This window comes from Oreochromis niloticus, linkage group LG7, assembly GCF_001858045.2.
Source record: "Oreochromis niloticus isolate F11D_XX linkage group LG7, O_niloticus_UMD_NMBU, whole genome shotgun sequence".
Classification (NCBI taxonomy): Eukaryota; Metazoa; Chordata; class Actinopteri; order Cichliformes; family Cichlidae; genus Oreochromis; species Oreochromis niloticus.
This window is the reverse complement of record NC_031972.2, coordinates 13,319,392-13,346,262: the sequence shown is the minus strand read 5'-3', so window position 1 is coordinate 13,346,262 and position 26,871 is coordinate 13,319,392. Positions and strand designations below refer to the sequence as shown.

General features: G+C 38.9%; 1 protein-coding gene across 1 annotated transcript in view; it reads left to right on the top strand.

Moving 5' to 3' along the window:
- The first annotated feature begins 3,761 nt into the window (after positions 1 to 3,761).
- The window catches only part of mast4 (microtubule associated serine/threonine kinase family member 4), a 103,983-nt gene continuing 80,873 nt past the window's right edge, over positions 3,762 to 26,871 (top strand). Inside the window, 2 exon segments of the mRNA XM_025908613.1 lie at positions 3,762 to 4,410; positions 24,327 to 24,480. Of these exon segments, the coding sequence (XP_025764398.1) occupies positions 4,162 to 4,410; positions 24,327 to 24,480 (403 nt within the window). The 5' untranslated portion in view covers positions 3,762 to 4,161.

The following is a 26,871-nucleotide window of genomic DNA, read 5'->3' as shown; positions in this document are numbered from 1 at the left end:
GCTTATTATGTTGTTGGGGCAAGTGATTTATACCAGCTCGACTTGAATGTCAACACTGTCTCTGGTGTTGACAATGTCAGACTATCAACACCAGACAAAAGTCTAACTGGGTGAACAGTCAGGGCTCAAAACTCACATGTGTGTTTACTTAATGAAACTCAGTTTGCTGTGTCGGAATATTGAAGATACGCATTAAAAAGGGGAGGGCAGTCTTTGTTATGTGGATTGTATTAAAAGAAACACCCATAATATCCAGGAGAAAAACCAAAACAAAACATAAAAATATAAAGGCAAAATGCTGTGTAAGTTTATGCTCTGTCACTTCTCCACCCTGCTGAGTGCGTTTAGGAACCTTTGCTTGTTTGTGAAACTAAACAACAGAAAATAAAGAAACCTACAATCAAAAAAATTGTGTGTGTGTGTGTGTGTGTTCCTGTCTAGCTGTCTTTGTGAGGACCGAAATCTGCATTCTACTATACTTGTGAGAACCAACAGTCACTTGTGAGGACACACACACCGCTCCTCACAAATTTGAAGACATTTTTGAGGCTCCAAATGTGGTTTTAGTGTCAGGGTTACAATTAGGTTATGGTTAGGTTTAGGGTAAGGGTTAGGGTTAGGCATTCATTTTTAATGGTTAGGGTTAGGGGAAGGGGCTAGGGAAACCATTATGTCAATGAAGGTCCTCACTAAGATAGCTGTGTGTGTGTGTGTGTGTGTGTGTGCGTGTGTGTGTGTGTGTGTGTGTGTGTGCGTATGTGTGTGTGCAAATATATTTGTTTCTTCTCATGTAATCCTCTGTGTTTGTATTTTAATTTGGAGCTTTGAGAAAGAAACATGACTTTTTGTTGCCTTTTCCCTCTGCTATGTTGAATGCATGTTTGAAATGAAAGACTAATTGTTATTATGAATACATTGTACACCGTATAAAATCCTAAAACACAGCATATACAATATTTGTTCAAGTAGGCCCCCTAGTGGCTTGTGTTTGGTTAAGCCCTGCTCCTGATCTGCTGCCACTACATGTTGGATGTGGGATGTCATGTAACTTGTGTGGTAGTGGTGTTTATTTATTTATTTATTTATTTACAAAAGTTAAAAACAGTATAATATGACAGTGAGCACAGATATCTGAATGCCAACAAATGCTATTCTGGAATATGCTTATTTTATCATTTGCATGCCCAGAGGAGGAAAAACCTCTGAATATCAAAACATCTGAGGAATGAATAAGAGCGGGAATGACAGGTAAGAGAGCGCCACAACTATGAGTCACACATACAGGGACAACAAAACAAGACACAAAAGGAGAGTTAGAAAAAAACACAGAAAGAGCAGGAGACAATGGAGCTATTTATGAGGGGAAAAATGTGTATGCAGAATATACATTTACTCAAGTACACATGCACTTCAATGTTTTTCTTGAAAAAAGCCCCTTAATCTTCTGTTCTTCTGTTGTGCTCTTTTATAAAAAGATTTATAAAGTTGATAAAGTCTGAGACATTGTAATAGCTAGTGATAGATATTTATTAACTATCATTTTGAAAAATACACCATTACTAACTACTGGTGACGATACAAGATCATTTGACCATGATGCTTAGCATTATTTGAAGAAAAAAAGTTATTATATATCCCAACTTCATAAATTGTACATTTTTTTTTTTCAAACAAATAACAACAGCATAGTCTTGAAGGTGTTTTAATATTTCTTTTATTTATTTATTTATTTATTTGGGGGCGTTTGGCAGGGGTCCTATGATGTCTGTCTTTTGCTGTTACATCATAACATTTTACATAAAGCATGACAATGCTTTTTTGCTGTACACATCTACCGCATTCACACATTTTTTACATTCCACATTACTGTCTCCCCACTCTGGGATAGCAGTCCATCATCCCCTTAATACGCTTGCTGTTTCCTCCATAAAGGACAGAGTCTTCTGTTGTACACACTGTATAGCCCTATAAAGTAAATGTGTAATTGATGGTGTTAGTCTGTAAACATGAAACTGACTGGATGCATTAACTGCAATATTAATGTAAGTTATTTTCCTAAAAGTACTTTTTCTACTACTTTCAGCAGCATATGTTGGGAGTATGACAGCACCGTTACTGCTGCTGTCATACTTCTGGAGGGCGCCTCATCTAATGAGATGAAAGTAAAAAAAAAAGGAAAGTAAGTAAAATAAGATGGGGGAAACTGGCAGACATGTAGTTTGACCAGGCTTGACTTGAGTTAGTAAGAGGTACTGTAATGCCTGAGTCTACCAATGATGAAGGAGGAAGAGAGAGAGGAAGTTTGAGGGAAGAAAATTAACTGGAAATTTGAAAAAATAAATAAAAGGCAGGAATAAAGTGGTATAACGACAGTGACAATGAAAATACACTCATTATGTAAAGTTTTAGTTTTAACATCGAAACACAGGCGGTTTTAGATCGGGGCCAACAAGGGTAGAACTGGCCCTGGCCTCTGGCTTGGTCTGAACATTTTGCACTTTTAGCTTCAGCCATATATAGAGAGATTCACAGTTTCCATTATTTATTGCTTTCTTACAGCACTTGGAACAACATCAGTTGCCATGAAAAGAGAAAAAGACATTACGGTCCTTTTTGCCCCTGTTAGCAAAGAACAGCTTAGAGAGAGAGAGGATGAAGATCGTGAGGGAGCTTGGGAGTAGGATGAAAGAGAAGCAGTGGAGTTAGCTGGAGAGGATGCAGAAATCCTGAGAGTGAGGAAGACACAGGCTGTGAGGGAGAGTGAGGAACAGAAAGAGGGACAACCAGTTGATCATCCATCATGTGCACCATGTATAGTACCATCAGGTTTGTGATGTTGAACAAACCTGTGTGACTGTGAGTGTCGTGTGATTACAATTCATACACTGTGAAGTGCATGTGAAGTATGTTGACTGTTGACCTTAATTAAATGAATAATAATGAAAAAAAAAAGATAAAATAATAAGTTAATTCAGACATTTTGGAAAGAAAAATAAAGAGGGTTGTGATTCAAAAGCTATCTGTTATAGTGGAATTGATCTGTTTCAATGATGCATAAAAAGAGGTATTTTATGAGCTCTTTAGACTGTGCAAAATAGCTGTTGAGCTCCCAGTGAGTTCTATCACTTGTGAGCAGAGTTTCTCCACATTAAAATGAGTAAAAACATGCCTCTGGTCCCCCATTACTAATGAGCATCTTACCGATAGGGGTGCTAGGCACTGAATCCAGAAAAGCCAAGGGTTTGAAAATTAAGGCATTTGTTTTGCAAGAAATCGGTAACAAAGAATACTTTTATTATGACGTTACATACTACTGCGCTGCCAATGCTAAAAGATGAGACACTACTGAACAGAAAATATGAATGCACATTTAAGTTTCATGCTGTAAAAAATAACTATATAACAAAATAAATACATAACTACATAAAAAGAAAAATATCTTACATAAAAAGTAAAATTTGGTTTATTGTGCATATGCACAGTATGTGAAATCTTTTGTTTGAAATTCATTTTTATGTTTAATTGTTACATTTTATTTTGGTTTGGGCACCAAATAAATTCACTTAATGTATTAAACAATTAATTATATCCCCCCCCCCCTTTTTTTTCCTTTTTTTTTTGTTCTGCCCTCCCATTAAAAAACACTGGCCTCACCCTGGCCCCCCTCGCAAATTTCTTCTGGAACCGCCAATGCATCTAAAGCTGGTTAAAGCGATCTGTAGAGTTTGGCGGCCGCTGCGATCTGATTGGTAAACCCTCGCACGTTGTGGGCGGGGTTAGTTTTTGGGCAACAAGCTGTACTGGTGCGATAGGAAGGCACAGACAGCATGGGCACACGCTGATTTGAAAGTCATGAGCGAAAAAAATCCACAGAGGCTCCTTCTAACCGAAGCGGACGCCTCTGCTTGGCGGTAACGCTGATGTTAAACAGGGTCCAATAATGTTTTAGTGGATATCACCAACTTTCGACAACGTCGTGACTTTGGTTTTACTCGAAGAAGGAGAAAAAGGAGAAGCTGAAGAGAGAGAGAGAGAGAGGGAAAAAGAAAGCTGTGTCCTCTAATGGGCTCGCGGCTCCTGACCATAATGAACCGGACAGGTGTGCTGGCAGGTTAATTAATTGCTACGTTTTGTTTTGAAGTAGCACCAGAAGGCGACGCAATGGAGAAGAAAGACTTTGTGGTGTCCCAAAGCGGCGAGAGCCAGTCATCGTCGGGCTCCCAAACCTTGTCTGAGGGGGAAGAAATGACGGCTGCTCTGGGCATTAAAGTTTATGGTGATGGCGAAGACAGGCTCAGCTTGCACTTTGAAAATGTGGACGAGGTGGAGGACGGCAGAAATGTGGAATCTGACAAGGAGACCCCAGGAGATGGGGAAGAAGACGAAGAGGAAGGAGAGGAAGACGAAAAGGTAAACACAGTGATCTGCTAAACAAAACAAGGGTTGACTCAGACACGCAGAAAACCAAACGATTGGCCGATTAATTAATTATGAGCGCATAGAAACTAGATGGCAACTGTTTTGGTAACCGGTTATTAATTTAATTTTCAAAGCGAAAGCTAATACCAAAATAGTAACTGATTCCAGCTTCTCAAATGTGATACTTTCATTCTCGTTTTTGCTAGACATTCGAATAAAAAGTTATTTCCCTTGATATACACGTCCAACTAATTGCCCTCTCACCCAGCAAGAAAGCAACCACTCCTGAAGAAGGTAAACTCATTACATTTGGTCCTACAATCAAAATATTTGTGAACCAGTTGATCAGCTGTGCTTGAGCTCATGCTTGCTGGGTTACACTCCGTCATGAAGTCAGTGCAAAGTTAAACTATTATTCATGCTGTGTGCATAATAGTCTTCATCCACTCCATTTACAAGTTTACAAGTCGAGATGCATTCCTCAGCACATGCGCACTGCTCTGTTTTTACTGTGGCTCCTGCATTTTTAGAGGCATAAATAGATCATCTGTAAATAAATGCCTGTCAGTCTTCCCCACTGCTTTGGAGGTGTTTTCTCAAACCTCAAAGACAAAGACTGTCTGGATGGAGATTTGGACTGCATCCAGTCCAAATCTGCCCCTATTTTATAAACCAAAACAAAGTTGGATGTAGCGTATATCCAAAACTTGAAAAATGTGTGTATTATATGAAAGGTGACAGGTTCATTGCAAAATGGAATGTGATTTTAGAGCAAATGTGAGTAAATTGTTTCATTGTTAGCTCTGTAACTATGATGTAACACTAACACACAAATGGCACAATCTGGTACTTGCTGTTGTGACCCCAAGTGGTGCTCATTCAGGAAACAGATGAGCAAAATGAGGAAGACAAAATGCATGTATCAGCCTTTTAATTTATATAAGGCTTTACATGGATTTTTCTGCAGACTGGTTTAACTTGCTCCAGTACGCACAATGTAGCCTGGGTGTGTTTGACTATTGCAAGCTCCCGACTGACCCATAAATATTTTCCAAGTCATGATATCATGCAACATTACTTAGGGCTGTAGGTGTGGTTGACTAAAATGCCATATGATCTCTCATTTTTGAGGCAGTAGGGAAATACAGAAAATCTGCACACCAATCAGATTCCTGATTTCTGTGTGTAATTACTTTCATTAATTGTAATTTGCTGGTTTTTAAAATGGATAAATCAGTAATTGAAAGCATAACAGACTCTCCAATGCACACTAACCCAAAGATGATGCCCCTGGGCTGGTGTCGTGTTTAGTAACAGTGGTGCTCAGCTAATTTAGTTGGGGTGAAAAGCAGTTTGACAGTTCATTACCTCAATAGATCTGAAGTGTTACAGACGAGGAGGCAGGCCTGGTATTGGTCTCTTATTTCACTTTAGCTTTACTGAACTTCAACCAAATGTAATCCATTTTTAAAAAGAAAAAAAGTTTGCCTTAATTTTGCAAAAGGGTCACACAAAGCCTGTGCACCTTTCTCCAGACTGCTTTCAAATGCCATTTTGAGGTTCAATTTGAACCGGTGACCTCTCTTGTGCTGGCCACAGAAGAAACAATGTAATTTGACCTGGCATACTGAACTAAGCCAACATGTCGCTGCCTGGAACTCCTCAAAGCAGGTCACATAACCTGTCAGTGCAGAGAAGCTTTCCAGTGGTATTACTGCAGGGTTAATCAGGAACCCTGACTAATGACCTTTTTTTTTGCCCCTGTGGGTTTAAAGAAGGAAAGTCTTCTGAGAACTCGTGTGACATGACTTCAGCAGGCTGAGCAGCTCAGTTACTGTTCGGTCTCCAGACTTACTACTGTTTCAAGTTCCAAGGATAGTGAGTATGGTGATGTTTCATAGAGTAAGTTTCCACATTGATTGTATGATGCCTGTCTTCCTAAGATCTCTGTACAATTGCATAGTGCTTCGTTCCAGACGTCTAAATCTGTCCAGGGTTGTGGGCAGTGACAGAGAACATTATCTACAGTCAGGACAAGATTATCCCACGCATAATCCTTCTCTTTTATGCACAAGACAACAGAAATGGATGAAAATGAGCAACATACAGTTCAGATTTATTAACAGAGTTTGGCTCAAGATTGCTGTATGTAAACAGTTACTGGGAAAAGGTTAAGATTGGAAGTATTGCTACTGGTTGCACCCATAATTCACTGTCCAAACACTCTATATGGATGTTTATAAAGCACTTGCATGTGTTTCATAGTTCTGCAGTATTCACTTGAGAGGCCAGCATGTTTATCAATGTATCTGGAGTATGCAGCTGTTAACATGACCTTTTTCAGTTTCCCATCAGTCTGGTTTAGGGCTGTGAATAGCTGCTATTTTGATAACCTAATTAATCACTTCTTTCCTTGATTTTATTTATTATTCAATATTTTTGTTCTTGGACATTCCTAACGTAGCTTTACATGATTCATATTTATCTGATATTGAGCCTTGGTCTAGTCCCTTACGTCGTCTTCTGTCTGAAACGAGTCTTTTTGTTAAGTCTCTTTTTTAGTATGTTTTCCTTTTAAGGCCACCCTCGCTTTGAGCCAGTTGAGTTCTGATTGGTTGCCCCTCACTAATTAAAGATTTAAACAGCATGTGGGTTAGGCTTCTGTGCTCATCCCTGGAGCAGAGTTCCTGAGAAGACTCCATTATGGTTAATTACTCTTGCTATTACACAACTGCCTGAAGATAAATAGTAGTAGGTTCACTTCTACTGAGGAAGCAATCAAAATACTTAAATACGAATTATATTTAAAGTACAGTATTAAAGCTTTGGAAAAAACAAACCCTAAATTTTAGACCATGGCCCAATATTCTGTGCTTCACTTGCTTTTAGAGCTGTTACAGATCACAGCTATCCAAAGCTACTGTCCACACAGTCTTGACTCACTGCTTCCTAAAGTATGAAATCTGTCAGCTTGTTAATCATTGTGTTTTCTTTGTCTTTATATATCCTGCTGCCTTTATGCCCTCTCATAATCATAAATCCTGTTTCCTACTTTCTCATTTCTAACTATCCTGTTGGGTCAGCAGAATATGGATATTTCCAATTGTTCATTTTTTAATAGTGTTCTTCCCTGGCTGTTGTTGCCATAACAAATATCCTTTCTGCAGAAGGATACTAAATATTTCTTATCTTTAGAATTCATCCCTAACTCTGTGCCTTTTAATTTATTACACTTTTAATCAGTATTCCCTCTACTATACAATGTGGATAGAGTGCAGGGACTTGAGTCAATTAAGAAGAAAAATGACAACTTTTGCTATTCTCCCCACATACTGAAGTTGGCACTTTCTGACTTCAATAAAGAAAATATTTCCTTTTTAATCATTAAACAATCCTTAAGTGACTGAAATGGTTTTTGTAGAAGAACATTTGATAATGTTTCATTAGGAAAGAGGGTGCACAGAGAATTGTTTGTGTCTGCAGCTCACTTTGGCAGTCTGGACATTTATAGCAAGCTTCAGCTCATTGTTCACTAGGGATAGGAATTGAGAACTGGTTTTGTAGAGAACCGGTTCCCAGTAGTCCATTTTCTTGGAATGATTAGTCTGTTTGTCTATCAATCCTGCTTACTGGTTCCAGTTGTACTTGCAATACAATCAGCTGATTTCAGTTTATGTGCCGGAGGAGGAAAATAGTGGCGGAGTCTGCAGCATGGATATGAACATTTCCTTTTTTTTAATTACACCAAAGGACAAGAGTGCAGTGATAAAGCAGAAACTGCATCCAGGAAAGAAACAGTTGCTCAATGGCTGGTTATACTGCTAACACAGCTTGGCTCTTTGCAAGCACCTGCACAGACAGTATCCTAACACTAAGCTAGCCAAGAACCCAGAGTGATGTTAAAGCTGAGTGACTGCCAACCCCAGCCCAACAGCCAGACACTGAAATTCAACAGGTAACAAACTGATGAGGCTGTAGCCTCCGTTTCTACCTGTTTCTGCAGTAGAAAAACAAAGAGGGGAATACCTCCCACATACACAAACATTTGACTATACAGCATGCATTTAATATGACAAACATAATGTCTTTATATGCTGCTTAGTGATTGTGGTGACTCTTGACACGGAGCCATGTCCATGAGTATATGTATTACCATGAATGGTGTATTGAATGGGGCAGTCAAATCATTTACAACTAGTTTGTTAGTCAGCTGTGAAAGCAAACAGTTCGTTCTCAGCACTTCCCTATGGAGCAGTAAAGTCTGAACGAACTTTGCTCAGATGAGGACTAACCATGTGTTAGACTAAGCAAATTTCATTACCAAGAGGATTAAACCGCTGTAAGGGTGGTATTTTTAGGTCAACCTGTATCATGTATGACATGAAAAGATGTGTCTATTTGGCTTACAGTGGGTGCTTTTAAAGAAAAAAAAATCTTTATGCAAATAATAAAAAATGCAGCCACTGAGACAAGTATGGAAATTGGTTTATTCTTGCATCTTAGATACACTTTATAAATATTAGATAACCTTTCTGTCTGTTTAAACACACTTCATAGCCAAATAATTTTTCTGCATACACTAGTGCTTCATGTGATATGCTTTCTACTACACCTCTGTCGACAAATGCAGTTTCCTACACTGGCTTAGCCTTTAGTTTCATAGTTTGACTGTTTCAGCACTCAAATTAATTCATCAAAAGTCAGCTATTCTGATAAATGACTAATTACATGAGTTTCAACACCACAGGAATAAGCTGCTTTTCTCTGATATTAGTTGACATTTCAGGAAGGGTTTTTCATAGTTTTCTGACTTTTATCAGCCACTTAATCAAAAGGGTTCTATAAGGATTCTTTATTCTTACTTGAATTACGTGTCCCTAATAACGCAGTTTTCTACTGGGGACGTGGCAGCACAGAGAGGGATAGGAAACCGATTGAAAGAGTGGTAAAGAGGGCGAGCTCTGTCCTGGCTAGTCCCATAGACCCCATAGAGGAGGTGGGTGAAAGGAGGATTTCAGCCAAGCTTGTATCCATTATGGACAACACCTCTCACCCCCTGCATGAGACTGTGAAGGCCTTGAGCAGCTCCTTCAGTGGTAGACTGTTAAAGCCACAGTGTAGGACGGAGTGCTATCACAAGTCCTTCTTCCTGACAGCAGTTAGACTATACAATACCCACACAGAATAAATACTTCTTAAAATACTATAAAGAAATACAGGCTATTATCACTCCCACTACACTTCATGTACATATAAAAATCTTGGTGTATTTTACTGTATATAGTAATCATCTGTACATAGCATAGTGTTTTGGCTTTTTTTGTTATGTTACACTATTTTCATTTTTTTGGACAGCATGGTTGTTCAATGACGAGCACTGCTGCCTCACAGCAAGAAGGTCCTGAGTTTGATTCCAACACCTGTGTGGAGTTTGCGTGGGTTCTCTCTGGGTACTCTGGCTTCCTCCCACAGTCCAAAGACATGTAGTTAGTGGGGTTAGGTTAATTGGTCATTCTAAATTGCCCACAGGTGTAAATGTGAGTGAGAATGGTTGTCTGTCTCTCTGTGTTAGTCCTGCGACAGACTGGCGACCTGTCCAGGGTGCACCCTGCCTCCTACCCTGTGGTAGCTGGGATATTTTTTTTTTTTTTGTCAATTATAAGTACAAGTGAGGGATTAAGTAAAGTCTGAGTCTAATGTCTATAATCTGAATGTGATAAACAGTTAATTGTTGCCTCTTTGTAGATCTTATACAGTTGATTGTGCAATAGCAACTGACACTGCTTAGGGCTATAGCCAACTCTCAAAGCAATTCATTGTTTTATTTATATATTGACTTAAAAAAAATCCCACAATTTAGTGTCTGTCCTCATACTTGTTACCCTGCAGCAAGTATCTTTTTTTAGACAGCCAGTCAGTTTCAAGGTTGTCCTTTTTATTATACCTTATAAAACTAATGGAAACCAGCTGCTAACTGCAAATTGTGTTATTTCCTTGGCTTAACAGTTTTTTTCATGATGCATGTAGTGAGTGAACATTTAAAGTATTCTGCAGACAAGAACAGACAGGTAAAAATTAGTATGCACTGGAGCTGGAGCTGGGTTGGGCTGTGCTGTGCTTGCTTAAGTAATGACTCAGCTGACACACTGATGGCTTGGGTGCAGTAATGTTCAGGTTCTGTTTTGGATTGTGTAGTAGACACTTTAGGAAAGAAGTAGATGATCATATGTGAAAAATTTAGATTTCGTAATAAAATTTAAATTGCCGTGTTTCTGTATACGTTTCAAATTGAAATCTTTACTTTCAGCAGCTAGGTCCACTTCCATCTTAACTTGCTGACACAATCCTTGTTTGTTTATTCTGTGAGGGCCTGTTCCTTGAAGTGAGGTCATCTGCTGCACATTGCATCAGTGTTTGCTTGCGTATCAATATTTGCTTCAGATTCATGTTTAACTCCCCCTCTCTCTCTCTCTCACCAGTGAGTCTAACCCTCTAGTGTTTCCCTAAATAAGCAGTCATTCATTTAAGCAGGCAGCCAGTCAGGGTGATTAGACGGACATCCAGTGTCAGTGTATACTTTGAGTCTAAGAGGATTAACAGAATCTGGTTAAGGCTCTTTTCCTCCTACGACAGGCTGTCTCTCTCTCTCTGGGATCCATCGGTGATTTTTGACTTTTTTTCGTGCCCTTTCATGTCTTTTGCGGTTTAATCTGTAGTCCATGTCTTTAAGTCTGTTGCTACCCAAACAAAATGTCTCTTGGTCGGAATTTACCTGTAAGTTTGTGTACATCATCTGAGGGAAGCAAGGTAAGACACTGATTGGATTAAGAAGTAGTCAAATGTGTTCTTCGGTGTTTTTATTCTTGGTTTGTTAAATGATATGAATTTGATCCTATTCATTTTCTAAAGAAGCAAGCTTGTTTGAACCTTATCATTGTGGAATTTATTAATTTACTAAATGTTTTTTTTTTAACTCTACACTATAGTAGATTTGGTTGTAAACATATCATTTTGCGTTATAACTCCATATTTGATGTTGATATAGTGTTTATATAAAATTAATGAAGAGTATTTTATAGGAGTCCACAGTAGGCTGTAAATAAAATCCAAGTAGGAGTTAAACCTTATGTAACCAAACCAACTTTGAACTGCAAGCATATATTAAAGAGAGCCCTAGACATTCACTACAAGAGCAGGACCGATAGTCAAGGTGAAGTGTTAAGGTCAAATAAACACAAGCCAACAGCAAGGTCTGTTCCTCTTTCCTAAAAATGTTCCTTTCTGCCTAAGTAGAAAAATAAATTCTTGTCTGGAGCAAGATATGTTTGACAAAATTAAGCTGCTGCTGACTCTAGTTATGATCAAACACAACTCTGAAGACAGCGCTTGTTCACCTGTCGTCTTATAGTATTTTTCTTGCCACAAAATCTCACATGGACATAATAGATGTTCCTGAGCCACAGCTATTGGATGCTGTGGTGGTAGGTGGTCAGGAAGTACAGCAGGTCATCTCCTAATCAGAAAGTTGGTTGTTCAAGGCCTGCCTGCACCAGTATGTACACCAAAGTATCCTTGGGCAAGATAAAGAGATACTGAATCCAGAGTTCCTACCGATGCATTCACTGGAGTGTGAACATGCGTGAATGGGTGAATGAGTGAATGAGACATGTTATATGAAAGTGCTTTGAGTGCTAATCCACTAAGTCCACTAATGTATTTCTAAGGCACTCTCCAAGAAAATACGACTTAATTGGTGGAAGTAATAATGTATGGTGTGATTTTACAGTGCTGAAGCTCCTCGTATCGTAACACAGATGCTTGTATGAAACTGGAGAAGGAAAGTACTATACTGTGTTTTTCTAAGTTTAGATCTTGTCAACACAGGAAACTGAATTCCCATGTGTAAGCATACAAAGGTCAAACAATCTAAACCAAAGTTATAGATTCAGTGTAAAGAGTCCATTTCAGGTAACTGAAATATACATTTGGAGAAGTGTTTAGCATTTGAGCTGTGAGAATTTTAGGGACCGTTATTCTTTTGTGTAAACATCAACACCCTAAGAACAGAGATTGTGAGGGGAGAGAGTTTCAGGCCCGATTGGAATTTGGGAAGAGTTGAAGGCAGATGCTGGGTGATGAGGTCAGCCAGAACAGAGCTTGCTGTACTGCAGTTGACCCTGAGAAAGAAACGAACAAACATGTTCAAAAGTCCACTGAGTGCACTTCACAGAAATGTAAGTATTGTATTGGCTACACACTGTAATGAGACTATGTATTTGCTAAACTCTAGCAAAATTGACACCCTGAATTCCCCATCCGAACTCCTCTGGAAATAAACTGAGGTAAGGTTACATTTGCTGGACATGCTGCTTGGTTCTTACCAAAATGATCATATTTGTAATGGTTAAATTGAAAGCACATTTGAGATTGGCATGTTGGGTAAGCAGCCAGTCAAACAAACAAGGGTAACCTAATACCATGACTAATAAATGTTGTGACTAATGTTCTGAAAGCTCCTGCATCATCATGTGTTAATGCCCTTTTTTGACAGGGGGCACACAGGTTTAAACTTTAATCCTTTAGTGCAGTTTTGCATATGTATCTATCAGTTGTACAACTGAGTGCCTTTCTACAACATTTCCCTTCAAAACAAAGCTGACACAAGTCAGCACAAGTGCACTCAGACTGAATTTTTGAGAGCCCGCCAACTCGCCATGCCACTAAGGTGTGCCCTTCAATGAAAACTCACAATTTGTGCACAATACCATCATAAGGGCCTGATGGTTATAATCACCACTTTTGAGGAGTGCATCAGACTATAAATATTTATATATCCTGATCCCACTCTAAGTGGCAGTCAGTCTAGTGCTGACAATGGGCATATAAATCTGTTTAGATTGGGACTGTCATCATGCCTGTGAAGTTTGGTAAAGATTGGGGCAGATTTCTTTGAGTTGTAGCAATTTTGTGCTTCATGGCGAAACATCAAAATTTGCCATGACGTTGGGGTCACGCCCTCTGATGAAAACGTTTTCAATGGAGTCTAAAACCAACTCCTTAAGGGCTTACTGGACAAATTAAGGTTTTCTGAGTCAGCCACCTCAAAAGTGTAAACTATGGCATTTCCTGTTCCCATTACCTGGCGCTGTGATCCTTTGTTAAATATAAATAAATATAAATATTGCAGGGGTGGAGCCTTATCACATGTGAGAACATTGGTCTGGATTTGACAATTTTGTGTGAATGAGAGCAAATTAAAATTTCACTGTGAATGAAAATTCGCCTTGGCGCCTTTTGACGAAAACTCAAAAGCTTTGCAATTAGTACGGCCCAGGTCTGTCGTTTAGACTGACCAAATATGAAGCTGATCCAATAAAATCACTAGGAGGAGTTTCAAAAAGTATAATGTCAGGAAATCGCCAAAATGTCATCTGCAATTCAAAATGGCGGACTTCCTGTTGGGTTGGGTCAATAAGCCCCTAGACCTTTTTTTTTCTGGTAGCTATTGAACCATTTCCTACGTAATTATGTGAAACCAACAAAATGCATTTTGAATTTTCGCCAGACCTGACTCGAATTCACAATTTAATGAGTTTTTGAGCATAGTAAAGCCCAAAAAAAGGCCATCAAAGACATTCGCACTGCGAGTGCTCGGGCCCTAGTATAGTAAAGCCCTAGTGTATTTACAACCTTACTAAGTAATAAAATAAAATAGCCTTGGAAGGCCGTGTGTCTGTGTCTTTAAGTGTGCTAGTGAATAAGTATGTGTTTGTAAGACTTTAAAACTAGCATGTGGTGACTGCAATTTTTAAAAAAAAGTGAGCATATCAAAATTCTCAGAACTGAGGTTTGCCTGTGTTTTGTTGCAACATTTCCTGCTGCAGAAAAGGGATGATGTAGTTCCTGAGTGTGAGTCAAACATAAGGCCCAGGGGCCAGAATTGGCCTGACAGAGACTCCAACCCAGTCTACTAATTTTCTTTATGGAAAGCATACATTTTGCTCTTTAAAATGTATTTTAAAAGGCTTTACTTTTTGTTCCTACTGATAAAGACCTTCCTTATGGACATAAGTAATAATACAAATACAAAGCATTTCTCTACCATGTTTAAAACTGTTGAAAATGCACTGCTTCTTCTTATATTAGGAAGTATCGGGGATTAGATTTGCATTTAAACTACACTGACCAAAAGTCAAAGTGTGTTGTATTTAGCCCACAATGTAAAATGAGTTTGATATTGCTGATATAGATGTTCATAATTAATGTTAATAATAATAAAATTAATTTATGCTTTTGCCTAATAACAGTTTTAGTGGTGGTTTAGAGTATCAAGTACAGTACAGTACAGTCTTTCACTCCACCTGAGCTCACCGTCTTGGTGACGGATCTGTCTCTTTGCTCGTCGTCTTGTTTGTGTAGATTTCCACATTAAATTCTGACGTCATTGTTTCTGTTCTGCTTCTGTTGTGTTATCAATATACAGGGAGTGCAGAATTATTAGGCAAGTTGTATTTTTGAGGAATAATTTTATTATTGAACAACAACCATGTTCTCAATGAACCCAAAAAACTCATTAATATCAAAGCTGAATGTTTTTGGAAGTAGTTTTTAGTTTGTTTTTAGTTTTAGCTATTTTAGGGGGATATCTGTGTGTGCAGGTGACTATTACTGTGCATAATTATTAGGCAACTTAACAAAAAACAAATATATACCCATTTCAATTATTTATTTTTACCAGTGAAACCAATATAACATCTCCACATTCACAAATATACATTTCTGACATTCAAAAACAAAACAAAAACAAATCAGCGACCAATATAGCCACCTTTCTTTGCAAGGACACTCAAAAGCCTGCCATCCATGGATTCTGTCAGTGTTTTGATCTGTTCACCATCAACATTGCGTGCAGCAGCAACCACAGCCTCCCAGACACTGTTCAGAGAGGTGTACTGTTTTCCCTCCTTGTAAATCTCACATTTGATGATGGACCACAGGTTCTCAATGGGGTTCAGATCAGGTGAACAAGGAGGCCATGTCATTAGTTTTTCTTCTTTATACCCTTTCTTGCCAGCCACGCTGTGGAGTACTTGGACGCGTGTGATGGAGCAGTGTCCTGCATGAAAATCATGTTTTTCTTGAAGGATGCAGACTTCTTCCTGTACCACTGCTTGAAGAAGGTGTCTTCCAGAAACTGGCAGTAGGACTGGGAGTTGAGCTTGACTCCATCCTCAACCCGAAAAGGCCCCACAAGCTCATCTTTGATGATACCAGCCCAAACCAGTACTCCTCCACCTTGCTGGCGTCTGAGTGGGACTGGAGCTCTCTGCCCTTTACCAATCCAGCCACGGGCCCATCCATCTGGCCCATCAAGACTCACTCTCATTTCATCAGTCCATAAAACCTTAGAAAAATCCGTCTTGAGATATTTCTTGGCCCAGTCTTGACGTTTCAGCTTGTGTGTCTTGTTCAGTGGTGGTCGTCTTTCAGCCTTTCTTACCTTGGCCATGTCTCTGAGTATTGCACACCTTGTGCTTTTGGGCACTCCAGTGATGTTGCAGCTCTGAAATATGGCCAAACTGGTGGCAAGTGGCATCTTGGCAGCTGCACGCTTGACTTTTCTCAGTTCATGGGCAGTTATTTTGCGCCTTGGTTTTTCCACACGGTTCTTGCGACCCTGTTGACTATTTTGAATGAAACGCTTGATTGTTCGATGATCACGCTTCAGAAGCTTTGCAATTTTAAGACTGCTGCATCCCTCTGCAAGATAGCTCACTATTTTTGACTTTTCTGAGCCTGTCAAGTAGGGCTGCACGATTAATCATTAGAAAATCGCGATCTCGATTCATACTTATGTGCGATCTCATTTCCAAATGACAACGATTTAAAAAAAACAAAAAAAACAAAACAAAGCTGACAGCGATTGTACCGCATTTTGATCCGGGACGTAATCTGCATGAAAACAAGCGCTCCCTCTTCCTGCTCAACAAATGACAAGGGCGGAGCCTTATACCACGTGATACAGAAGCTGTGCCGTGATGCTCAAATTGGCAGGAAAACACAACGGAGAACATGTCAGGGATGACGAGAAAGTGACAGGAGAAAATTCGTCCCGGTCAACCAGCCAAACATCAATAACGGGAACCTTATACAGCGCTTCCCTATACACGTCGAACTCCCGCAGGCACAGAGAAATTACGGAGGCTATCACTTATCACCTGGCTAAAGATATGGCTCCCATCAACACTGTGCAAAACGAGGGATTTAGGAAAATGATCAACACCCTAGACAAACGCTACACAGTGCCGTCCCGCAACTATTTTTCTATTGTTGCACTACCTGCTCTATACAGGCAGTGTCGAGCAACGGTGGAGACGGAATTTCAAGCAGTACAACATTTTGCGGAAACCACAAAATGTGAGGCATTTATTGTTTTTATGTTTATTTATTGTTTTTATGTTCAGTTTCAACTGTTACGAAGTTGATGTGCAGTTAATAAGTGCAATAAATATTTATATTGGAAAAGAAAATCGTGAGAGAATCGTGATCTCAATTCTAAGCAAAAAAATCGTGATTCTCATTTTATGCAAAATCGTGCAGCCCTACTGTCAAGTCCTTCTTTTGACCCATTTTGCCAAAGGAAAGGAAGTTGCCTAATAATTATGCACACCTGATATATTGTTGGGTGTTGATGTCATTAGACCACACCCCTTCTCATTACAGAGATGCACATCACCTAATATGCTTAATTGGTAGTAGGCTTTCGAGCCTATACAGCTTGGAGTAAGACAACATGCATGAAGAGGATGATGTGGACAAAATACTCATTTGCCTAATAATTCTGCACTCCCTGTATATATATATATATATATTTTTTTAAACTGGGGGCTTCATGGGCTTAATGTTGTAATATTTTTTTATTTGCACGTGGGCTCCTACATAAGTTTCTACCGCATATCTATTTTTAGGCTCAAATGTGGGTGAAATGCTCGCATGGTAAGCGCAACGTTATAATGGAGTTCAAATGACTTAACTGGTTGTAGCCCTATTGGAGTTGATGTCACTTCATTGTGTAAGATGGCAAAATACCACCTGTGATATCATGTTAATAATAAAACTATTCAGATGTAGACTGCGACTTCTAAAGCTGCCTTGTGTCATAGAGGGTCTAACCATTTTCAGAAAAAGTTGTTTTTTTGTTGTTGTTGATGAAAATTTACAGAATTGAAGGGGAAATTCTGTTTTGAGCTGTAACCATGTTCTCTGTGTGTGACTACAGCAAGTGAAAGGTGTTATCAGTGTTGTTCTCAGCGGCTGCTGGATAGAAAAGGATATGATAGAGAAACAATGGCAGAGAGAGCGCCTGGTGGAACACAGGATAGCACAAACTGAAAGGGGTAAAGTGTGTTGCCTCTTGATCTACCAGGTTTCTCTTCCTGTTTTACTGTAAACGTGTATTCAGGGTGTCTTAGTAACCGATGAAGACAGTAATAACAATTTGTTCCTACTTTTAAAGGGTTCCTTTCATCTATCTAAGTGAAATGATAAACACGACTTCACCACAAAGCCTTCAAAGAGAATTAATGTCCTCCTTTGTGAATGTTTGCCAGTTCTCCCTATGCACAACTGATGGATAACTTAAGTGTGGAAATCATCACTGAATCCACTTTGATAAGAGAGAACGTTAGTGAAGAAGTTTGATACAATTAGTGGAAAAACACTGACACTGGTGTTTACATGCTTGTACTTGTGTTTTCATAGCTACTCTTTGAGGTCTAGTAGTATACAAGTATGTGAGCAACACAGTTTTTCTTGGCCTGGACTCCTGAGATTCATTTCTCCACCTCTGAGTTGGAGTTTCTGTGAGCAGTCATGCACCTTAGTCTTTGTGTTTGTCAGTGTAATATATGAAAGTCTTCCTACATTCTTTGTCAGTTTTGTTTTTCTTATTGCTTGTGCACCCGTACAGAATGTGTGTCCTTCCCACTTGCAGTGCCTTTAGTCTTTGTCGTGTTGTCCGGGAAAGGTTCATATCAGACCCAGAGGCTGTCCTGAATTTTAACTCCGTTTTCTGCATTGTCAGCCTGATTCACTGTTCAGTGAAACTGTTCCCTCTCAGCTGTGCACAGTTAATGCAAATGCTCATACTTTAATTTCTCTGCCAAGACAGCCATGTGTTTTTAGCACTGTTTGCAAGTCAGTATGGTTACACAGAAACCACCTGGCCAGATTTCATGAAATTTGAGAGGTGAAGTCAGGGCAAAGGAAGGAACCGTTATGCTTGTAATCATTTATTATACTGCAATTTAAAATTGCAGTATGGTGCATTGGCCCTGTTCGAGGACTGAACACTGATTGTTTTCTTTTACATTCTTTGACATCTGATCTGATTTTGTGTTCTTGGCTCATTGCTTTTCCTTATTGACCCTGAGTCTGTAATAACAACTTCATGTTAATTTGTTCTAACCTCGCTTTTCACAGTGCTCTCAAATACATGCAGGATTACATGTAGACCAGTGTGGGAGAACCACGATGGTCCTTACCAATCTGAATCCTATGAGGAACCAGTCGTAACTAAGGGTGTGTTTTTATATGTGATAAATGTCTGTGGTGAAGCTGAATTGTTTGTTATGGTAGCTAGTTGCAAAGTAAATGATGGGAAGTATTTCTTCATAAGCCAAGTACAATGACAGTGTGCAAAGCTTCTCAGCCTGTGAGCTGTTGTGTTTCCGTGTTCACAGTCTGTGAATGTAGCCTGTTTGTAGATGGATGGTTCATGAAATCTCCTGCCAGTTATTTGCCTGCTCTTTTACAGCTTCCACTGAGCACTTCCTGGGTGTTATGTAGAGCAAAGCACATTGGCAATCAGGTTGTGGCTCAGTGTTTACAAACGTTATCTCAAGTCCAAGTCCATATTACTGAATGTGAAAGCAAATGGTCAATTTAAAGCTGGCGATATGTTAAATGAGCTAAAAAACAGAGGAACCATAACTCAAAATGAATACAAGTAATGCTGTAAATACTGTATAAATAGCAATATTTTAGCATTAATTTATCTGAAAATCTGCTGTCAGGTTCTTAATTTATTTGCCTCCAATACTGTTAAAAGTGTTAAAAGGGCAAGTGTTGCAAGGATTGATTATCAGTGTTACACGTTTTTAAGTTTGTTGAATGACAGGAAATATTAAAAGCTTAGTTTCAAGCAGTGGTTAACATGACTTTGTAGACCACAGGGGGTATCATGATGTCAGATCGTGTAATCTCATAATACGATCAAGGTTACAGCGTTGTTTGTTAAATGTTGAACAGTAGTCTCAGTGAAGTGAAAGTAGCACAACAGCCAATGATAATAAAAACATGTCAGTAAAAAAAAAATATGGTCTTAAATACATGCAGGCTGAGATTGCCTCATTCCTTAGTTGGTAAACACAACCAGCATTGTGTTGTGTAGCCCACCTTCTTTGTTTTTGCTTTGGCAACAAAACCCTATTGGTACTGTACACTCTGTGCAAGGCCGAGGGCGAACAGGAGGATGGAGGAAGGAGGGTATAGGTCAGGTTTGATCCTGCTCTCTGGAGTTCAGCGAGGCTCTGCTGCAGGTAGAAAGGAATGATGGGTGAAAGGGCACTGCTTGCTGCCAAAACTACAATGCGTCCACACAGAAAGGGAGCTGCAAATGGCTGGCTGCTATGTCTCATAAAAAGTATGCAGATGCTTTCGTCTTTTGGATTTTTATTTATTTGTACCTTTTTAATAAGCTATTGTGCGAAGTGGGTGGGATATAATTTACGTAAATTAAAGATACATTGTCTGGGAAATATTCACTGATAATTGATATGCTCAACAAGAAAAACAGAAAATATAAAACTTGTGCCAGCTTTGGCATTCCTCCAGTTTGCACTGCCTCAGATGGTGCATCATATGTGACATGAAGGAAAAGGGTTAGAAGGATAACAAGTCTTACACATTTAAGTCTTTGTAGAGCCTTTGTAGAGTTTGACTAGTCTTGTGAAAAGCAAATGTTTAGACTACAGTAGATTGAGTCAAAGTCTGAAGTTCAGTGGTGTACAGTGAGTCAACAGCAAAACAAAGCAAAACATATGAATCAAAGTAATCTGCTAGTTATAGTTAATAGGGCCAACTAACACAAGAGAAACGCTACACTGCTTCTTTTATTTAAAATAATTGATACATATGTACAGTGGAAAAGGCCAGAATGAGTCAGGAAAAACAGCCTCGGGGAAAAGATGACGCCAAGCAAATGAAGTTATTGAGAAACAGAGAAGTTCTCCAAAATTGTACAACTTCCTTTTGCTGTAGAAGCATAAAGCAGTCATGTGGTCATTTTAATAGATTAAAGGACGTCCATCAGGTCATTGTACGTGTGCCACCTTCCATCGGTGGCATTCAGAAGTTAGGATTGAATGATGCAGGAGTTTCATTGTTTCACTGCATAACCGTAAGCTGCTTATTTATGCAGTGTCTGGTTATTATCTGTTTGCTTGAAAGTTACATAACCATCTGTTCATGTGTGATTATTTTAAATGTATTTGCCTTTAAACACCTGGGCACTGTTACACCAGCTGTTCAGAAGGTCACACTTTGCTAAATCATCACATTAGTTTTACTATTTCCACATCACTAAATTAGTGTTAGTCTTACTGAATTAGCTGCTACTTATGTTTACATATATTATTTACACTGAATTTTACACTCGCAAATGCTAGCTGTAATCGGGACAGCTCACTAAGTTAGATTTGCAAGAATTTTGTGAACCACGATCTTTTATTCTCTTTAAATTTTGTTTTGTTTTTTGCACATTTTGCACACTTGCAATTTATGTAGTCCCGTGTTGATTGTCTGTTACATGTAGCACCATTGGAGGAACGCTGTCTCGCTTCACTGTGTACTGTACCACTGCACATGGTTGAAATTACAATAAAGCCACTTAAATATCAGGATTCTTACATACTGTTTTATTAAATTTTTTTGTAGCAGACATGTGAACAGAGAATTATAGCTTGTTGTAGATATGTATGAGGCAATTTGCTGTTACTCCTGAATTACTCCTTTCAAGCTACTAGCTCCTGAATGACTGCATGATTCCATTTATACAGAGAGTCAGCTCTACAGTCTCTTCTGATTTCTCCCTGGAACACCCGATTATTAGTAGGTTTTGAGAAAAACATTACCATTCAGAATTAGAAACTAAACATGAGTGAACCAATATTAAACAGTAGTCAGTATCAGACTGAAAAACCCAAGCATATCTAACTTAAGGATTAGTTTTTGTTTAATATGATCAGTGACTTCATTGTAAACAGCTTGGACGACACTACCTCTAAAACACATTTCTTCATGTACTCGTGTTAATGATTTGCATCTTTTGCCCCTAAAACCATTTTAATGATGCCACAGATACTTCCTGTTTGCACAGTTGTTTGCTTTTGATGGGTCTGTGCTTCAGATTGAGAAACGGATAGTTTCCTAGCAACTATCTTGCACATTATTCAAGTGAGTGAGTCTGTTTTTAATGGTGCAACCTGATGTTGTAAATAAGGATTTAGCGAGACTGTGCATCCAATCCACTTAAAGCTGATGCAGCCAAATCCTGAGCTTAACAGATGACTGAACCTTTTAGTCTTCAAAGGACATTCAGATAGGAAACTGGAGGTTGCAGTGAACTACAGTATTCTTACTGTAACAAATGACCAGTGAAGAGTGTGGTGAAGACTTTAGACTGAGTACTGTGTTTTGAGATTCAATTTGAAAGGGTTCCTTGTATTTATCGCTCACTCGGCTTATGTAAAGCTTATCAGTATGTAGTGTGATATCAATGGGCCTGTCAAGCTATAGTACAGTTTTCATTAAAGAATGAATTGTTGTCATACAAAATCAAAAGTAATACTGGAATTAGGGCTTATTTAGATGAGTTGTAGGTGGTAGAGTGGAGCAATAGCAATAGCAAGGATGTCCTGGTTTGAGTCCATGGTCTTCCTGCACCTGGAGGACTTCTCTCCAGCTACTCTGACATCCTCCCACAATGCAGATACATGCTTGTTAGGTTAGCTGGTGATTCTAAACTGTCTGTAGCTGTGTAGGTTGTCTGTCTCTCTGTGTTGGCTCTGCGATAGACTGGTAGCCTAACCAGGATAGACTTAATCAGGACCAATAAAATGTGTAAGTGTAACTCAAATATTGAAGTACAGAAGAAAAGTCTTTGTCGCTGTGCTTGTTTTAATAATATACACAGCATTACATGTGCTTAAATTGTATAGCAAATTTATTCTGTGAATACACACAGTACATTTAAGCCAGGGCTGTCCAGCTCCAGGCCTCAGTGGCTGGTGGCCTGCAGGTTTTAGATGTGTCCTTGATCCAGCTGATTTAAATGGCTCAATTTCCTCCTCAACATGTCTTGAAGTTCTCCAGAGGCCTGATAATGAACTAATCATTTGATTCAGGTGTGTGGACGCAGGGTGATATCTGATTTAAGCCATCCTTTTCCATGTACTGAACTCTATGTGCCACCTTGGTAAAAATGCATGTGTGTACTTACAGACAGCTAAAAGTCTATGCATTCTCCACTATGCTGCACGTGGCTTACTGTTCATCATGTGTAACAGTTCTACAACTCAGACTGATATGCACATTGATATTTGCCCTCAGCACAAATAGAATATTATGTTTTAACAACGACGATTACTGTTGTAGAGCCTGGGCGTTTCAAAATCATGAGATCTTGATGGTACAGTCCTGTAAATTGTCCTGTTACTGTGTGCTTATTGTTGATAATCTGTTTTAGTACCAGCGGGTACTTTATTGTTAAGTTTATTTATTTAGCATTTCAAAAGTACAGCTATTATTTGCTCATGCTATTTCTTTCTTTTTACTATATAGCTGTCGCCTTAGACTTCTGTATTTACTGTGAGCTCATGTCACCCTACAGAGGGTTCGTTTTCATTGTCCTTCATAGACTTAGGATCATGAATCATCCCACAGAGAAGCAAAGGGCATTTCCTTCCACAGAGTGCTCTCAGACTTGTATGTCTTTGTATTCTCAGGGAGGGCCTCTTCCTAGGTTTTATTTGTTCTGAGCTTCATACAAGGTATTATCTTCTGAGAATACAATGGACTTCTGTAATGTGTTGTGCTTGTATCATGAGGAGTGTTAGCAATGGATTTTAAACCTGCCATATTTCTTGACATAAACAGCTAGGCATTTTTCTTTGAAACATTTCTCATGAATTATGAATAATGAAAGCACACTGAGTACTTGACTGTCGTAGACTGTCATGTAACCACACCCTTTCACATTCAGTGTTCTTGAACAAAGAATGACATTTGGAATTAATCAGATGTTGCTACAAGCTCTTTGCTGAGCGTTTCTTTTCTGGAAAACACTCTGGCAATTCCCTTTCAATATTGTCTGAGAAGTCCAAACCTTTCCTTGGGTTTTCCTGATGTATTTAGATTCACAGCTCTGCAGATCTCCTTCAGCAAAGAGTCTTTAATGACCAGAAGTAAACTGACACACACACACATTCATACTTGATGTGTGTGAGATGGATACTTACCCTATACTCGATGGGGTAAGTATCTCGCCCGAGATACCATCCAAGCATGCAGGCTGGGGCAGATGGGATCAAACTGCCAACCTTTTGATTAGTAGGTGACCTGCTCTACCACGTGAGCTACAGCCACCCCAAGATAGAAAATTATTCTTAAAATGGAACATACTATTACTGTATTACTGATTAAATGCTGAAAAAATATCATACAAGCTAAAATTCTTTTTTTCATGATATAAAAGTTTATTTTGGAACTTCGCACTTGTATTGCTTTGCCTCCAAAAAAGTTTGCTAAATTTAATTCTTCAATGCTTTGCGCCTTTTTCCTTTTCCTAGTTTGACAACATCCTCTACCCACCCTCCACATACCTCAGGAAGTCCAGTAACCCAGAGCTCACACATGGGTTAAGTCCTGCACTCAAATTTAAACGACATCTCAGTGAGGATGGAAGAAACATTAGAAGGAGGAGCCTTGGAGGTGGACTCACAGGTAATGTTTTTTTTAAGTTCTCACTAGTTTGATTTACACTGAAAGATTAACATCATCCATGAGCAAGTGCTGACAGATCGTAGCATTTGTTTTCGTCTTTGGTTCTGGAAAGTTTTGTCCTTTGGGGCTGCCTTTTCGGTTGTGTTCCTGTATTCCCATAATATTATGACTCATAGTCTGGGTACACAAATAATAAACATATGGCATACACTCTTTAAAACCACTTAAGAGGAGAGTTTGTGTATTTTTGTACAGCCTGATTTCCTTCACTGTAATTAAGCTTTCTCTGTGTAACCAAAGCATTAATAAAAACTCCACATGAAGGATCCAGTAAGCAAACATAAAAGTCCCTCATCGAATCACTTAATAATTCCCCACTCAGTGAAATGTACCTTCATATTTAATTTTCACCACTTCCCACTGTTTGAAAATGTATTCAGAGTGGTTGACCCCAGAGACAGAGGCAACACTTAATCATTCAAACATAACTGTCTAAAAATTCTTAACCAGCTATCGCTTAAAAAAACAAAACAAAAAAACATTTGGCTGATCCAACATGGGAATGAATAGGTCTTTAATCCAGAACATGTTTTCCCTCTTATCTATAGTTATTAGCAGCTATGGAGATGTTTTTGCTTTCAATTATTACTGGCTTTGTAGTACAGTGGAATTTAATTTATGGAGTTAAGAGCATTGAAAAGTGACTTTAAAATGTATTTCCAGAAGCTGCCTTGGTTACTCAGAATAATCGGGATAATCCACAGATCCTACTGTGAACAATTTTCAGTGTTACTGTGTGCCTGTGTGTTACTCTCAGAGAGCATTGCCTGAGGAATTCAACAAAAGTTTCACCCTTTTACAGGAAAAAATTCGAGAATGCATCAGTGATGCATCAGTTGCTGAAGCCAAAATGATTACATCATCATCTGCAGACGCCACAGATCTGTCTTAAATACCACTAAACTGGACACCTTGCGAAACTGTAAAACATAACAGTATCGTTGTGGAATTATGCGCAGGCTATTTGCTGGCATTATGTGGGATTTTACAGAACATGTTTTCTCACGATGAACAGTGAGTTCAAAAATGTTTGGTCAGGGGCGGCATGTGGTTGGAAAAGGGTGAAGTCATAAACATTAGAGCAGCACTCGGGCCTTTTAACCATTTGAATATATGCGGAAATAGCTGTACTGGAATAGCTGTTGTACATTTAAACACAAGAAAGCTATTTGAAAAATATTTGGCATTAGAAGCAAAGTCTCCATCACTGCCAACCGGTGGCAGCAGATAGCTGCACCTCCCAGAGCCTGGTTCAGCCGTTTCTTTCTCCAGACATTTCTTCCTGTTAGAAGGGAGTTTTCTCTGTCGCCAAGTGCCTGGTCATTTCATTGTTTTCTCTTTATTATCGAAGGGTCTTTACCTTAAAATGTAAAGCACCTTAAGGTGACTGTTGTTGTGATTTGGCGCTATATAAATACAATTGAATTGAATGGTAAATTGCCCACTTTAAAGTTAATTCTGTTAGTAACTCTTAGTATAGTCAACACATGCGTTATAAGCTGGATGCACTGATCCAAACCATTCTGATATGTTACCTTAACTTTGGATATCAGCCAATACTGAGTACTGATCCACAATACTAGTGTGACATAAATAACCTTAATTCCTCACTCTGAGACCGACATTCATTATTTTATGTGAAGGACAACATCACGCTTGACTGAAACACTGCCTTAAGCCCATTTTCACCCATAACAAATCTTTTAGTCAGGTTCAAATATTGGATCAGTGCATACACCTGTGGAAGTAAAATCATAGAAACTCTGTCACTGTCAGAGAGCGCTGTGGAAAATAAAATGCAACAAATACTTCAAGTTTCAGTATCTGTCTGGATATATCAGTGGGTGTCTGAACTGTTGGAGATGGAGACAAGTGTCAAATAAATGGAAAACCACTTCATGTTCTGCTGTGAGGGGCACTTTGCTCATATTTTGGATCTACGTGGAATTAAGAGTTGCTGCTAACAAGTACTAAGTCATTCTGAGTGAGTACCTTTATTCTATAATGTATCATCTGGGATTACAGTAACTTTATCCAAATGGGACCAGGTGTCGCTCACTCATCAAGACACAAAATGAATGTCTTTTGAAAGAATGGTGTTTCATCCTTACACTAGGCCAATTTAAGTGGTGGCCAGCACCACTTTTTATTATTATGTTTGTTTGGTTTTTATTTTTTATTTTTTGCTGTGCTCACTGGCCTTGTTTGCTTCCATTCAGTAATTGGAAGCCCCTTGACTTTGAACAGCTTATTTTTTCCCTTGTGACGTATTTATGGAGCCCCAGCTCGCTAATTAAAATGCTAACCTTTTAACATTCAGTAGAAAATTGT